The sequence below is a fragment of the Lethenteron reissneri genome, chromosome 9 (assembly GCF_015708825.2).
Source record: "Lethenteron reissneri isolate LAM-NWPU_2019-01 chromosome 9, ASM1570882v1, whole genome shotgun sequence".
NCBI lineage: Eukaryota > Metazoa > Chordata > Hyperoartia > Petromyzontiformes > Petromyzontidae > Lethenteron > Lethenteron reissneri.
The window spans coordinates 2,611,442-2,627,402 of NC_083787.1; the positions used below are offsets into that span (position 1 = coordinate 2,611,442).

General features: G+C 52.4%; 1 protein-coding gene across 3 annotated transcripts in view; it reads right to left on the minus strand.

Moving 5' to 3' along the window:
- GNAS (GNAS complex locus) overlaps positions 1-15,961 on the minus strand; it is a 102,986-nt gene that overhangs the window by 14,907 nt on the left and 72,118 nt on the right. For all 3 annotated transcript variants that reach the window (XM_061548646.1, XM_061548647.1, XM_061548648.1), the window contains exon 5: positions 3,791-3,888. In XM_061548646.1, the coding sequence (XP_061404630.1) occupies positions 3,791-3,888 (98 nt within the window). The remainder of the gene's footprint in view (positions 1-3,790; positions 3,889-15,961) is intronic.

Here is a 15,961-nt window from a genome sequence, read left to right on the forward strand (position 1 = left end):
CTATCATTGTACTATCATATTATATTACAACAAAGTTTTCCTCGCTGGCTGGCTGGAGCAAGTGAGCGAGCGACTGACAAACGGTCCCTTCCAAAGGACTTGCGGGTCGCTAGTATTTATACAAAACAAAGATCTCCAATTTCCATTTACACATTAAATCGGTGGGGAATGGCGGCGCAGCAGTTCGCGCAGTGCCCTTTGAGCCCAGGCACCTGAGTTTGATTCCCCGTACGTGGCTAGCACGAGTGGCAAGTGATACGTGGAATCAGTTTCTGGGTCCCTCCGCCTTTGAGAGCTTCACTGACCTGCGTGGTGAAGCTCAGTCAATGATCACCACCACTGACATGCCACAGAGAGTCAGTGCGGGTTGGTGAATCAGGGGCTCATAACCAGTTCGGGTTTATTTCGTTAATGATGTCAATTATGGCCAGGAAGCGAACTCGGAACACCGGTTTAAGAGTGGCGGTGCACTTATCATCGCACCTCCGCCTCGACCCCACACGCTGGACAACTTGAATCAATTTGCAATGTGACGCAAACAACCGCACGGTTTTTAAGGCTCAAAACCGATTCTCATTTGAGTTTTTTGGCCCGAATTTTGTCCGCGTACTTTCGCGTCATTCTGACATTTACGAGAATCAACGCTGGCTAAGTGTCAACCATGAATACAAATAGCATCTATACATCCACACGCGTTGTTTACAACCGGGAAATCAAGAGCTCATGTTGTTGACGTGATAGCATATGCGCACTCTGCTCCACGTCACAGCCTGGCACGGTCCAAATCCACCGGCTGGCAACGATCCACCCCATGCCATGCGTTTTCACACCCAACAACAACAACAAGCCATTCGGTGACGTCAGCGCACGGCGCTTGTGCCAGGCTAGGTGCACTTTGAAGTGTCGAAGCCCCCGTTGGCAGGGAGGTGACGGAACAGACCCCCAGGTTGGCTTGACATTGAGATTATTTAGATTATTTAGATTATTTTGCTGCTATAAATGTCCACGTGATAAGCCACTTTGCGGCCAGGTCGCTTCTGAAAAATAAATGAATACCTCACTGAAATTATTTTTATTCGTATATTTTTAAGTGATTTGTTTATCTTCTTGGTTCTTTCGGTAAAGTCACGTAGAAGGGAAGTAATAAAATAATAAAAATAAAACATAATAAAAATTGTTTACTTTTCCTACAATTTGCACTCTTATCGTGTTTTTGTATTGTTTGTTCTGACCCACCCCTACCGGTCACCTGTGCAAAAAAAGCTTTACAGCTCTTCGGATTTCCTCAGGCAAATACATTTATTAATAATACCCATTCTCTTAGGTTTTTTCGGTAAAAAAAAACCCCTAAGAGTACGAATCCTTGCAGTCACGAAAGCTTCAAATCTACAATTAATCCCCATTCTGATTGCGACCGACTGACTAAAACTGGCGCATGCGGCGACAAAAAAACACTGCCACCTGATTGGTCCAACCAAAACACACGTGACTCCTCAAACTCCACCCCCTCCCCAAGCCCCTCCCATGCAGGAGGAGAAGGAGGAGGAGCCAGAGACCCCCCGGGGCAGCGATGGAAGGGGGCGGCTGGCAGCGGAGGCGGACGGGGGGGGGCAATTGGCCAACACCCCGGTCACATGACTGCAGCCGAGGGCAGCAGCCAATCAGGACGCGGCAGCTCGCTCCGCCGCTATAAATAGCCCCGTGCCCTGACCTTCCCCCGCGTAACCACGGCAACCGGCGGTTCCCTTTCCGCTGCCACGGCAACACGGGGAGGGGAGGGGGGAGAGGGGGGGGGCCGGGGCCTGCTCCCCTCCCGGTGCTGCCGTGCGGCTAGTCGCTTCCTACGGTACAGTGGGGGGGTGGGGGGCCGCAATGCTGGCGTCCGTCCCAGCATGCTGCCCCCCACCACCACAGCCTCCACCACCACCTCCACCGTCTCCACCACCACCACCACCGTGGCCACGCTAGCGAGAGAGTCGTCCACACGTCCAGTTCTGCAGTCGTTCGCAGTGCGGATGCCGCCACCCCCCCCCCCCCCCCATCAAACGTTTCGTGATGAAAACGGTCCCATTGTGGTTTTTTATTATTATTACCCGCGCTGATGAAGGTTTTTTTTCACTGCACTGTAGTGCTCGCCTTTGAAACAACTGCCCCGTATTTTTGTTGGGTGTTGTAGTCGTCGTTGCGTCCGCGAGACCCTTTTTTTGGAGGCTGCCACGGTGTTTCTCACCTGCTTGAAAATATAACGGGGAGTTTGTAGAAAATATTTTACTAATCTATATTTTTTAGCTACCATACACCCACGACGCCTCGAACACAACAACAATAAGGCTGCCCTCCCTCCTGCTGCTGCTCCTGCCCGGTCTCTCTTAACCGATCGTTTAATCCAGGATACATTTGGGCGATGAAGATTGTATTCCTATTTCTTGAATGAGATTTCATATTTTTCTCTCTCTCTCCCATATAGTTGTATACGAACTATAGGTGTGACGATAAATCGACTATTATGATTATTAACAATCCTCAAAATAATTGCCACACTGAACCGCACGCTGTCAGAATTCACGCCTTTTAATTCGTGTAAACCTGCGACCTCCTGCGTACCAGGCGAGGGAGCTAACATCTCACCACGACGCACCGATAATCCGGTGGGCTAGCCGATGTGTGGTGATCAATCATCATCCAGAGGTGTTATCGATCCGGCCACTTTGTCAATCCACTGCTGGATGAGGGGCCTTGGCCGTTGATGTGCCGGTCGCTGCTGCCATTTGCGATACTGCAATTATCCGCACTGCCAAAAAGAATGTTAATTGATCCCGTCTGAAGGTTATACCCCATTAAAACTTTCTTTGCGTGGATAACAGAGACCCCAGAAGTAGCAGGAGATGTATCTATTGTCTGAGCCTTTGTGTTAATGAGCCACCCGGAGGTAGTCTCCCAGAAGGGATACATTATTCCTATCAAGGGGTAAATTCATCTATTAACCGCAATTATACGCAGACAAAAGTCACCGGCAGCGGTCTCTCTTCACCAAACCACACTGAGCAGCATGGTGAAGTATGTCCAAACTTTCCCCATGGCCGATATGGTGTGCGGAGGCCGTCATACATTACGACGTGGCATTGACTAAACATCCCGACGCTAACAAGTGTCTGCAAATTTACTCAACGAGGATTACACACAGTAGCAACGTCGCCCCCGACTGCAAGAACTTGGCAGGAACCCTCCTGAAAGAGTCTTGGGGACTCAGTGAAGAAGCGTTCCTGAGTAAACAATTGTGATCGTAATAATAACTAAGAAGTAAAAAATGCTTCCGAGAGGGCGTTCCAACCGAGGACATGGATCGATGAGACCAACTGGGGTGCAGGTGTTAGGTGGATTATTAACATCGTGGAAGAGGCTCGTGAAGGACGCTGCTACTGGGCAGTTGCCCTCCAGCAACAACGGAGGGCAGAGGAGTGACGCTCATAACAATGAGCGGAGCGCCGGGCGGCTAAAACACAGCAAGTTGGTAGAGTAGGGGACACAGGTGGTGCATCGGCCAGTCATCTCAGTCAGTCTGCCCATGGCATCTCGGTCTGCCCCGTGACCTGCCAGCGGGCGTTCGACACTTCACGTAGCCTTAAAGTGAACGTAGCCTGGCACAAGCACTGTGGCGACATCATTGCCACTCAGTGGCGAATGGCGGTTGTCATTACATCGCAGAACCGCGACAGATTGGGGTAAACCGGAAGTGGATTGGTCGTGGCAAACCGATGACGATGCTGAATAAGTAGCCAGGAGTACTCACTACTGGGCGCAGTCGATGAGCTGGTACTCGTTGGATCGCTCGTAACACATCCGCACGCCCTCGTCCTGCCAGAGGGCCTTCACGTGGTCGAAAAATTCCTGCGGTGAGGGGTTAGGGGTTGGGGGCAAGAAGGGGTGACAGGGGTCAGCGTTGACAACATAGGTTCTCGTGCCGACACACGCAGCGCCGTCTTTACGTGCGGATGTTGGCTACATACGGTGCGCTTATTAGGAGGCCCCCCCCCTACCCCCCCCCCACAATTTCACCACGACTCTCACTCTTGGTCCCCCTCTCTGCATCTCCTCTGTATCGCTGTGAGCGTCGAAATCCGAGGCCGGGAGTAAAACGAGCAGTCGGTGGGGGCCAGCAACGCACCCGGGCCGCACAACAACAGCCGCCATTTGACACTAAGTGGCGGTGGGCTTCACCACAGCAATTGTGCCAGGCAAGGTGCGCTTTGAAGTGTCGGAGGTTCGCTGACAGGTCATGGGACAGACCCAGGGGTTGACTCAGATGACTGGCAGATGCACCACATGTGCTCCCTACTGTGTGAACTGGCCGCACAAAGACAAAGATCCCCAGTATAGCCTTCACAGACATTTGGGACAAGTGCTGTTGGAGAGCACCGATGAAGTCTGCAACGGCACACGAGGGGGTGGGGTGGCCAAAACCATTCCCAGCTGCCTTTGTCTCTCCATGCCGATGTTTACACAAACACCGGGTACAATTATTTTTAAGACCGAGTCAAACTAGACCCAGAACCGGTTCAGATAATCGTCACCGGTGCTGGGCCATGAGGTGGGTACCGAACCCGGGTCGCAGGGTTCGTAGCGCAATGCGCTCACCATTGCACTCTTACTGCTCTCCATACTACACGCACAGACAAGAACAGACAACAACCGCCATTTGCCACTAAGTAGCGGTGACGTCACAACGACGCTTGTGCCAGGCTACGTGCACGTTGAGGCCACGTGAAGTGTCGAACGCCCGCTGGCAGGAGGTCATGGGGCAGACCCAGCAGGTGCCACGGGTCGACTGACTAAGATGACTGGCTGCTGGTGCACCACCTGTGCCCCCTACTGTGCCAACTTGCTGTGCTTTAGCCACCCGGCGCGCCGCTCGTTGTTGTGAGCGTCGCTCCTCTACCCTCCGTTGTTGTTGGAGGGCGACTGCCTCCAACTGCCAGTAGCGTCCTTTACGAGCCTCCTCCAGAGGCTGATCTTGACACCGCTGGAACCAGTCATCGGCAAGTCCACTCAGCCCCACGTCCTCCTGTACCACATCATTCCATCTCTTCTCTAGCCCGTGCCGCGCCTGTTTAGCCCCCTCTATCCGGCCGAACAAAAGCTGTTTAGGCGTGCGGTGACTGGGCATGCGGGCTACATGACCCAGCCAACGCAGCCTTGCCTGCCGGAGGAGTTCACCGATGGGACTTTGCCCAGATCTTTCAAGGATTTGTGAGCTCCTCACACAATCCAAACTGGTTAAACCCAGGATGGATCGTAGGCAGGCCAGCCTAAATGTTTCTAACCAGCGAAGATGTTGTATTAGCGGGGTCCACGTTTCGCAAGCGTAGAGAAGGGATGGAATGACCGTGGCCGAGAAGACTTGAAGCTTCGTGCGGAGCGAAAGACCAGGTAGCTTCCACACAGCGTTACGCAACCGATGAAAAGATATTGCCGCTCAACTGATTCGGAGTGACACTTCTGCTGTCAACCTGGAGCCGATCTTGAGCACACTGCTCACGTATGGAAAACTCTCCACTGTCTCCACAACTGCCCCATCACCAATTGGGAGTTGTGGGGGTGGAATGTCCGATGGTACAAAATACCCAGGCAGGTGCTTAGTTTTGGTGGAGCTGATGGTAAGGCCCCACCTCTTAGTGGCATGCTCCAGGTTCAGCAGCACCGACTCCAACTCCTCCTCTGAGTGAGCAGCAATTACCAGATCATCGGCATACATAACATGTATGAGCAATAGGGAGCCATCCCTTGACCGCACGCAGGCATCGATCAGCCTCCCATTGTATCTGTACCAGATGTAAATTCCTCCGGTACAGCCATCAAAGGCTTCACACGAACTACGTGGTCGAAATAGATGTTAAATAATGTGGAAGCCAGAGGACATCCCTGTCGCACCCCAAGGTGTACAGGGAATGGCTCCGACTCCTGGCCACGTAGTTTTACCCGGGCCCGCTCACCATCATGAAGATCCTTAATGATTGTGAGCAGCGGGTCAGGGACTCCGAAAGCACGAAGAAGAACCCAGAGCTCAGGCCTACTGATGGTATCATAGGCCTTGACCAGGTCAATAAAGCAGAGATGTAGGTCTTATTCGAATTCCCTACACCTCTGCTGTAGCAGACGGACAGAAAATACGGCATCTGTGCAGGACCACCCTTTCCTGAAACCACATTGGGGCTCCGCAAGCCTCTCCTCAGCATGCCTGGCAAGGCAATGTTGAATAATCCTTGCCAGGATCTTTCCCGGCACACTGAAGAGTAAGATGCCCCTGTAGTTGTTACAGTCTGTGTAGTCCCCCTTCTTAAAGAGGGGGACCACCAGGGCAACCTTCAAATCCTGCGGAACTCATCCAGTGGTCCAGACTGTTGTTATGATGTCATGTAGGGCAGTCTGTGCACAAATGCCATCCTCCCTCAGCATTTCGCTTGGGAGATCATCTCTGCCAGGTGCCTTTCCGGATCTCAGGCTCTGGATCACCTTCAGTACTTCCTCAACAGATGGCACCTCAGCCAGCCACTCACAGGGTTTGACTTCTTCCCATATTTGCTTGGGGCTTACAGCTTCCCACACCTCACCGCCACACTCCCACGCCCCCTCCATTCTTTTGTTCAGAAGAAGAGCCACTACCTGTTGTTTGGCAGTCTCCTTCCCCCGAGTAGAGGACTGTCCACCCCTCAGTGGCAGGAGCCAGAGCGGGTCCACCGGACCTCCTGAATACCACAGAGATCCAGGCGGTACCGGTCCAGCTCCCGACAGAGGAGTGGCAGCCTCTCCTCCGCAGTGAGCGTTCGAACATTCCACGTGGCCACATGTAGTGGTTTTTTGTTGTTTCTGGAGGAGCCCCGAGAGTAAGGATTCAGTCTCCTGGCTCCGCCAAATGGGATTTGGGCTAGGAGACATCATAGACGCCCGTCCCCTCGGGGCCTCCGGCACAAGCTTAATACGTTTTTTACATCGTAGTTTAGTGGTAGTTAATTGAAGGTGGAGGGGTTACCAGCCCCTCGCACCCGTACAGAGCCCCCATTTGGCCGCTGTCGTGGTTACTAACGCCATGAAGGGAAAGGCCAATCTAAATTGGCCCTCCCCCCACGGCACTGCCCACCACAGCAGTTGCCGTCCGGCACCACGAGGAGGTAGGGGGTTGTTTTTGCCGGACTGCAGACACACACGCACAGACACACACACAGACATGGGAGCAAATAACAAGCCATTGAGGTTCACGCATGGGTTCATATCACAAACACTGCCGACCTTGTCCTTGTGGTAGTTTTGTGCCTCTGCCACAAAGCCAGAGGTTTTACAGTTCCACGAACTGGCACATGAAGTTGTGTCAGCCGCTATTCCTCACACGTACACACATTATTTTATATATAAAACGCATACTGCGGAAATATCACACCACGCATGCGATGATTCACTGCCACCTTCGCCACAAACTCCAAAATTCGATGAATTGCCACGATTCATGGGAGCCGTGATTCAATTTATAAATTTTCTCCCGATAGTTATCTCAATCCCACCACCTCAATTCCTATCTCGTACGTCCCGTCTCGTCTGCGCCGTTGCATTGGCTCCGTTAGTCTACATGTGACATGGGTGTGTAATTCGGATGCGATTTGCGTGAATCGTGAATAACCGATTCACCCACGCGCGATGCGTGGCGTCTATCTTCGGCATCGGAATCGATTTTAATAGATTTTTATGGATTCCGATGCATCGTTACACGACTATTTTACGTACGCATTTGCACGCGCACAAAGAGAAAGCTTCTCCATTTAATCATATATAAACTGTTGGCGCAAGTGTTGTAAAAAGAAAACCTCTATCGCAGGACAAATATGTCGTTGGCAACATGAATAGTGCTGATATTTATCTTGTGTTGATACGTCAATGACTCATTTTAGGCTGAGTCAACCTCGGAGAGGACCAAGCTACAGATATATAAATAAAAACTTTCATCGGTGCTCTCCGCGGTCAAGGGTTGAACTTAGGTTACCAAGGTCGTACGGCATTGTGGGAGAACCTACATCAGCACCACCACCATCATCATCAGCTATGACGTATCCACGACTGGATGAAGGGCTCCCCAAAGTTGTTGCCATCCTTCATTGGTCTCTCAATGCAACAATCCATCTCATTCCTGTGCGTGCATCAACGATATCGCAGTTCCGTCTCTGCAGTCGCCATCCTCTCGTGCGTGTTCCCTTCTTTGGCTGCCACCACTCCGTCAATCTTGACCACTTGGGATCTTTCCTTCTTGGAGATGCGTCCTGCCCAAGCCCACTTACTTTTTTTCATGGCAATAACGCCGCGGTGGCGAGATGTTAACTACCTTGCCTGGTATACAGGAGGTCGTGGGTTCCATCCCGACCCTGACGCCTGCTGTATATTTGGAGTTTGCATGTTCGGTCTCCTTGTGGTCGTGTGGATTTTCCCCCGGGTCCACATAATCCACTTTTCTGAGCTATCATTTGTGGCCAAGTCGCTTCTGAAAAAGAGCTATGTAGCTCAGTGGGCCTTACCCTGTAAAAAAAAAAGTTTAAATGTCTCTAATTTGCATTTGTTCTGTGTTCCGCGTGTTCCTCCGTCTCTAAGTGTAATTCTCGGCATGTGCCTGCGCGCACATATTTGTGCGCTTTCTAGCTTTTGCGACGCCGATGACGAGGATGTTAGCTGCTATACGCAATGGGTTCACGTGGACCCCCCTGCAAACCACCACCGTTCACCAAATCAAAAAAGATAGAACGGATTCTTAAAATGTAATCGTGACAATTCCTCTCATCTCTCGAGGGGTGATGTGCCCACCGCTAGCGCGCTCACACACAGGCAGTGTGTGTGGCCTCAATCCAATCTGATTGGTCGGCCGGCCAAGATGAAAATAATCTGTTTTTGGTATATTACCATGCAACAACGTTGAGCAAGCAAGCCCACACAAAACCACACACACACCTACTCGGAGTTTCACTGCGTCTCTGCTCGTCTCTCGGCTACAGAGACATTTATACGCGGCCGTAAGTGACTTTGAACATGACACTTGAGGAATGCATCTTGAGACGCAGTTTGCAATTTAGACCGAACACGGCCATTGCCAGCCGTCGCATTCCCCCCGCTGCCGGGCCGCGTGGGTCCGTCTTCTCGGCCGACCGCGAAGTTGACCGGAGCCGGTGCTAGGGATCTAACGGCCCCCGCAGAGGCGCATGAAACAAAAAAAACACCCCCGGCGTACGCTCAAGGTTTTTGCTGGGAGAGGACGAGGGATGGAGGGGGGGAGCCACAGGGGATGCGATGGTCTGATGGGCGGGGAGTCGTTGGGGAGGGGTCGGGGTTTGGACGGCGGCGGGAGTGGGGGCCGGCCAGCGGGAGGAGAAGAGAATGGGGCAGGGGAAGAGTATAGTGGGACAACATCCACCGAAATTAGCTAAAAATAGCAACCTGCAAAAGCGATAGGGGGGGGGGGGTGGACGCTGCTACCCTCGCCAAAAGCCAAATCCGGTCCCATCCAGTCTCAGCTCTCCCACTCGATGGTAAAAGCCCCTTAATTACTACCAGACAGGCGGCGCTCTGTACGTGGCGGCGGCAGCAGCAGCAGCAGGCAGCGCCGCCTCTGCGGGAGCACAGGCGCGCGTATTCAGCGCCGGCTCGTTACGACGGACCGACAGACGGGAGTTTTGAAAAAAATAAAAACATGAGCTAAGCCTTTCTTCTCTGCCTCCTCCCTCCTGCCTCGTGGGTTGCCCTGTTCGGTCCGAAATGACTGTTTGCCGGGTGTCGGCAAACCCAGGTTCCGTGGCCGTAGGGCCGATGAGGCCAGAGCAGAATTCGACGGAATCACACACACGGGCGGGAGGGGAGGAATATTCTGCGATGCCAGTTTCTGTTCATGGAGCGGCCACAGTGGCGTGTGATCAATCAGAAATGTTGAAAGATAAAAATGTTGGTTGGTGGTTGACTCACCCCCATCATTCCTCCAGGGGGGTGGGTTGATAAAAGGAGTACCACTTTGTGGGGGAAGTCAACAGTGGTTGTTCTAGAGATACGTGTCCCCCATCGTAGGAAAGTGGAATGTTCACTGCTGGTTCAGGGATGTAAACACGAGTGCACATCATTGCTCATTTAAACAACAAATCACTGACGTTTCCTGTATAGGGTCAATCAACATGGTTTAAACTTATTAAACATGAATGATTCTCTTTTATTGCCGAATTAACGGTGTTGATACAACTCAAGTTGTATCATCTCAGGTGGTACCAACAAGTCAAATATTTATTCTGGGCCAATGGATTACTCAGACCGCCCCACTTAGCAACATTTTTTTCCCCCAGAGCATTTTGGGAAAGAGTTTAAAAGTTATTACCGAGTAGATTTTCTCGCTTATTCTGCATAGCGCCACGATGCCACGGTGACGAGATGCTCACTACCTCGCCTGGTATACAGGAGGACGTGGGCTCGATCCCGAACCCATGACGCCCGCTGTATATTTGGAGTTTTCGTGTCTCTCTTTCCGTGGTCGCGTGGATATTTTTCTCCACGTTTAGAAATCAACGTGCGTGTAAGAGTATTTGGCCGCTTTAAATTTCCAAGTGACGATAAGCCACTTCATTGAGCTATCGTTTGTGATAGCCACGTCGCTTCTGTAAAAGAGCTACAGAGCTAAATCGTAGTAGTCAGATGTGCGCTTTCCGGGACGTGCTTGTGTGCTCAGCACGCTAGGGGTTTCGCTCCACGTCCTGTGGAACCTCTTCAGTTGTACGTTCATTTCCTGAATATTCAGTCCCCCCCCCCCCCAACACGTGAGGGAAACGTCAAACGCGCTCGAAAGCACACGCCACACGTTCCAAAAACACGTTGGTGAGCCGAGATGAAGGTTCTTGCGTTGACAACGTTCGCCGTTTTAAATTCTCACAGAATATTGTTCCAGGTCATTTGGCACACTGGAGATAAAAAAGAGACAAATATCCCCCGTGTAGCCTTAACAGACTGTTGGGGTAAGTGCTGTTCGCGAGCACTTATGAAGGCCGGAACGGCACACGAGGGGGGTGGGTGGCCAACACCCTAGTGACGATGTTTACACACCGCAACAGGTAATCATTTGAGGCTGAATCGACCTAGGGGAGGCCCTGGACCGGTTCAGATAATCGTCACTGGTATTGGCCGTGAGCGGGAATCGAACCCGGATCGCCAGGTTTGTAGCGCAGCGCGCTAGCCGCTACACTACCGCTCCCCACATTGGAGGTAGAACACACACACACAGCTGGAAAGCAGTCACAGCCATAGCCAGTATTGTGGATGGTGTGAAGGATGCAGGAGACAAAAATTATGAATTTGGAACTGTCACAGTAAATATGCACCACAGAACTGCCTGCAAAAGTAGATATGATAAAACTACATCTGAGAGTCCTTAAAGCGAAATTTGTATCCATACACTAGGGGGCGCTAGACTTGTCCACGCGCCCTGCTACGGAGAATGATTCATCACGTGGCAAACCAACGAAATTAAATTCTCAGAATTGGAATTTGAAAATAACGTGAAAGTACAAATTTTAAGTTTGTGCAGCTATTATTGACTGCGTTGTGGTCATCTGCTGGCTCGGTTTGAGAGCAGTGTGTGAACTGTCCTGTCCCATTGGTGGACGTACCGAGATCTATCAACTCAAAACACGTCACAGACAACTCAAATGCAAGATTCTCACTCGGGAAAACTCAGTACTGCGAATTTCCCAACTGCCCGACCCACCCTTCAAGTAATTTTTTAATTTTTGCTTTTTTTAACTTTTTACAAATCATGAGAAGCGGTTGTGGCTAACTTTCTAAATCTATACCGAGACAACTCCATCAAGGGATTCTTTAAGAATATAAACCAACGCTGGTGGATGGCCCACTTGTGGTGGTGGGAGGGCAACAGCGTCTAGCCCCCGTCCCCCAACTCCAACTTATCCACCGGCTTAAATTCAAACGCAGCCACTAAACTGCCGTCCGTGAAAGCTCTCGAAGCCAGAAACAGCGAAACAAAGATCCCCCGTGCAGCCTTAACAGACTGTTGGGGCAAGTGCTGTTAGCGAGCACCTATTAAGGCCGGCACGGTACACGAGAAAGTGGGTGGCCAGCACCACGCCCGTCTGCCTTCGTCTCCCCAGTGACGATGATTACACACCACACCGGGTACTCATTTGAGGCCGAGTCAACCTAGGGGAAGAGGGCCAGAACCGGTTCAGATAATCGTCACTGGTGTTGGCCGTGAGCCGGGTCGCGGGGCTCGTAGCGCCGCGCGCTAAACCACTGCACCACCGCTCCCCACAGCGAGAGAGCACGAGGTCACCCACTCGCGGGGCCACGTGGTAGACCGATGCAATCGGTGTTTCCAGGGGCAAGCGTGAGGTCACGACCCGCGAGCCCTCGAGCGTGTCGGCGGACCATGCGCTCTGCTCGTCGCACGCTCACACGTGTGCCCACCTCTTGTCGCTATTTTGGACGTCGATTTTCGAATATGAACACGAGGGGCTGAGCCGGTTTGTCACCGCGTCAAGTCGAGCGAAATTTTTCAACGCGCGAGCCCGTCGCCGTTTGCTACGCAACGGCGCGATTAGATTTTTGCATCAGATTCCAATTACAGCAAATGGAAATGTAGCAGGTTTTTTTTGTATTTCCCAGTATCTTGGGCTTGACGTCCGGGCGTTTCCTGTAAGGGCCTGTGACGTCCCACCGCTAATGCCAGTCCCACCGCCAATGCCAGGCAAGCCGGTGGGGGCCGGGGAGTGGGGGTGGCAGGGGGGGGTGCATCAGACAAAAGATGAAGAAAACAAACACAAACCCTAGTTAGCAGGTACCCCACGCTCTGATGTTACAACTCGAATGGGGGTGTAAGAATTGGGTGTAACAATCCTCGTCTGGGGAATTAGATTCAATATTCGTTAAACACTTCAACGGAGGGGGGAGTTGGTGAGAGGTGGGGAGGGGAGGCAGGAGGGTGGATTATGTAGCCATATAAATGAGGCATCTCTAGATGCTATACAGAAACAGTTGGCATGTTTATATTGTAGATAAAAAGTCCTGAGTCTGGATTTGAACGATTGATGGCTGGGACACTGGCGTTCCACAGAGATGAGCGAACCATAACAACAACAATAACGACCATACAAACATTTGGTTTTGCGCTTAAATTTTGTTTCGGTTAAATGACAGCTCTGCAAAGAATACAAAATCAGTTTTACTGCCACGCAACCATCTCTTGGCAGACAGTATGTGAATATATACGCGCATTCCGTGGGCTGTTCTCTCGCTGACACATGGAGCAGATTGCTCTTTGAGATTTGGGAATGGAGTTTCTGTCTTAAGGCCATTATGCCCAAGCGGTCACGTCGTCACGATGTGTCACCACGATGACGTCCACTTGTTTGACTCGAGCACGCGCGTTGATCTAGAGATGTAACGATTCACTCCCCTGGCGGAATCGATGAATCGTCGCAAACTGACGGCCACCTATTCGAAAGTAGTGTCCACGCGATTCTCAGTATCGTCGCAATGGTCAAACAAACACACTCCCCCCGCCTCCACATGAATGACGCATCCGTTGACGAATCACACGCAAGATCGAATCGCGAGTTTAAGAATCGATACTAATCCATGAAGGTGAAGTCTGCTCAAACAAACCCCCATGGACTTGTGTTTGGGAGGGCCTTCATCGGCCAGTAGCGGATTTACAAAAGGCTGGAATTTCTTTATTGTTTCCCTTATAAATGTATTTTTTTTACATGCGTAGGCAACGCACCCAGGTAAAACTCGACCACTCGCTACTGACAGTGGGGTTTGCGAGAGCCACGGACCAAGAGGAGTCGGCACTCGGCCACGAGAAGTCTCGCGTGTTTTTTCTGCCCGCGCTGTTTTGGTGCGGAGTCCTACATCCTGAGCTGCACCGCAGTGGGGAACACACGGGGGACACGGGGGGTGTGGGGTGGGCGCGGGCAGGGAGGCCCCTTTCGCTGCCCATCTACTGAGGGAATCACGAGTTGAGTTTTGCTACAACGGAAGGCAGCACTGGGAGTTGCATTTTTTTTGCTGCCAGAGTTCCGTGTTGGTGGTGGTGGGGGAGGGGGTTACTTCCACTCTTGACCATGGCCATGAAGGCTGTAACAATTTGTGTCCTCCCTCCCACCGATTTCCCCACCACCACCCCCCCCTCCAATGCTGCACATTTCGGGGGTTGCAATTTGACTCAAGAATCACAGTTTTTTTTATACATTGCGGCAATTGTACCGGCTCCTCCAGTTCGTGCAGAGGTCGTGCGGTGCACGGTGCACGCACCAAAGTACAGCTCAAAATAATCATCAATGCCACCGCAGCAATCACTCGCTCCCCTCTGCTTGCCCCACACAGTCTGCAACTCCCGTCCCCCCCCAGCCGTCCGTGCTGTCGACTCCGTGCCCCCTGCTCAAGTCCAGGCTCAAGGTCATCACCTCCGACGATGACAGGGGGATTGATTTCCAGCCGGTTCTGTCGGGGTACAGTGAACCCGCAGAGTATTTCTGTACCCGGCACACCGCATCCAGTATGCCTCTCGTTATGGCCGCGAGCACCGCTTGGTCAAGTGCCTGCCGATGACCGACGATGGGCCCTATCCATCCATAAAATAAAACCGCGTCCACCGTCTCCGCGCAGCGCGCTTGACACGCAGTCGCATTTAGACGTGAACACACACATCCAATCGGTATCGTCGCGTAGAGGGACGTCCATTGGGCGGGGGTGACCCGGGACAAATTCCACCGTGTTGCTGCCCCCCCTCAACGCCTCGACGCCTTCAAACTAAAACGGAAGTCTTACATCAGACGCCGTGACGTCGAAGTCACGGGGACCCCCCAAAGCACGGGGCCCAGGGCGGTCGCCCCGGTTAGCCGTTACCCCTCGTGGAACCGGCTCCGGTCACGCACGAGCCATTGGAAGCGCGTCGTGACATCGCCGAGCGAGCGAATCGGCGTCGCTGGCGCGCCCGTCGACGTGTCACGGCCGTGCCACCCCCCCGCCCCCCCGCATCATCTCGACCCCGGCGCGTTGGCCGACGACGCCGAGTCGCGGAGTCGTCGGCCGACGCGCAAAACGTCGCGTCAGACCGGCAGGGATCACGCCCCAGCGCAGCAACAGTTGCCGAGGAACGACACCTTGTTACACCACAACACTCGCTGACGTACTGTACGCGTCCGCGGCGGTCTTCTTCGTCGTTGTTTGGTTTAATTCGATTTTTTTCTCCTGCTCTATTTTTATCCCCAAGTGTCGTCTGAGCCACATTGCGTAAAAATATAATGTACACCCCTTTGTCAACAATACACTGCTGAATAAAGGTCTCTCAAAGCCGCGCGAGTTGTAAAGGTTGTTTGATGACCGAGATCCCCCGTGTAGCCACGCAAAGACCGATGGGGCAAGTGATGTTTGCGAGCATCTATTAGGTTAGCACCCCCAGCTGCCCATGTCTCCACCCCCCCCTCACTGCCGATATTTACACAACACCCCAGGTGTTCATTTACTGCTGTGAGAAAAGCAAGGGGTTTTACAGGACAAGTGTTGGGTGAACACGGGTTAACCGTGGCCAGGATTCGAACTCGGGTGGGCCGGGTTCACACGATGGCCAAGTGAGATGACCACTGCGCCACCGCTCTCAACCACTCGGGCGAATTGGCAGCGCAGCGGCCACCACCACCACTGCGCCACCGCTCCCCGCACAGCCAACATAACAACACGCGTGGACAGCATCGCTCCACAATCGGCAGTAAAGCGGGGAGCGGCGTAGACGCTGCATTGAAGTTGGTGGTGGAATAAAAAATATATAAACGGCGAGTGAGCGAACGAGAGAGAGCGAGCAAACAAGAGGCAGCCGAGAGAGAGAATAGAAAAGCCTCCACCGAATGTCCCCCCCCTCCTCCTCCCTCTCGCTTGCTCGGCT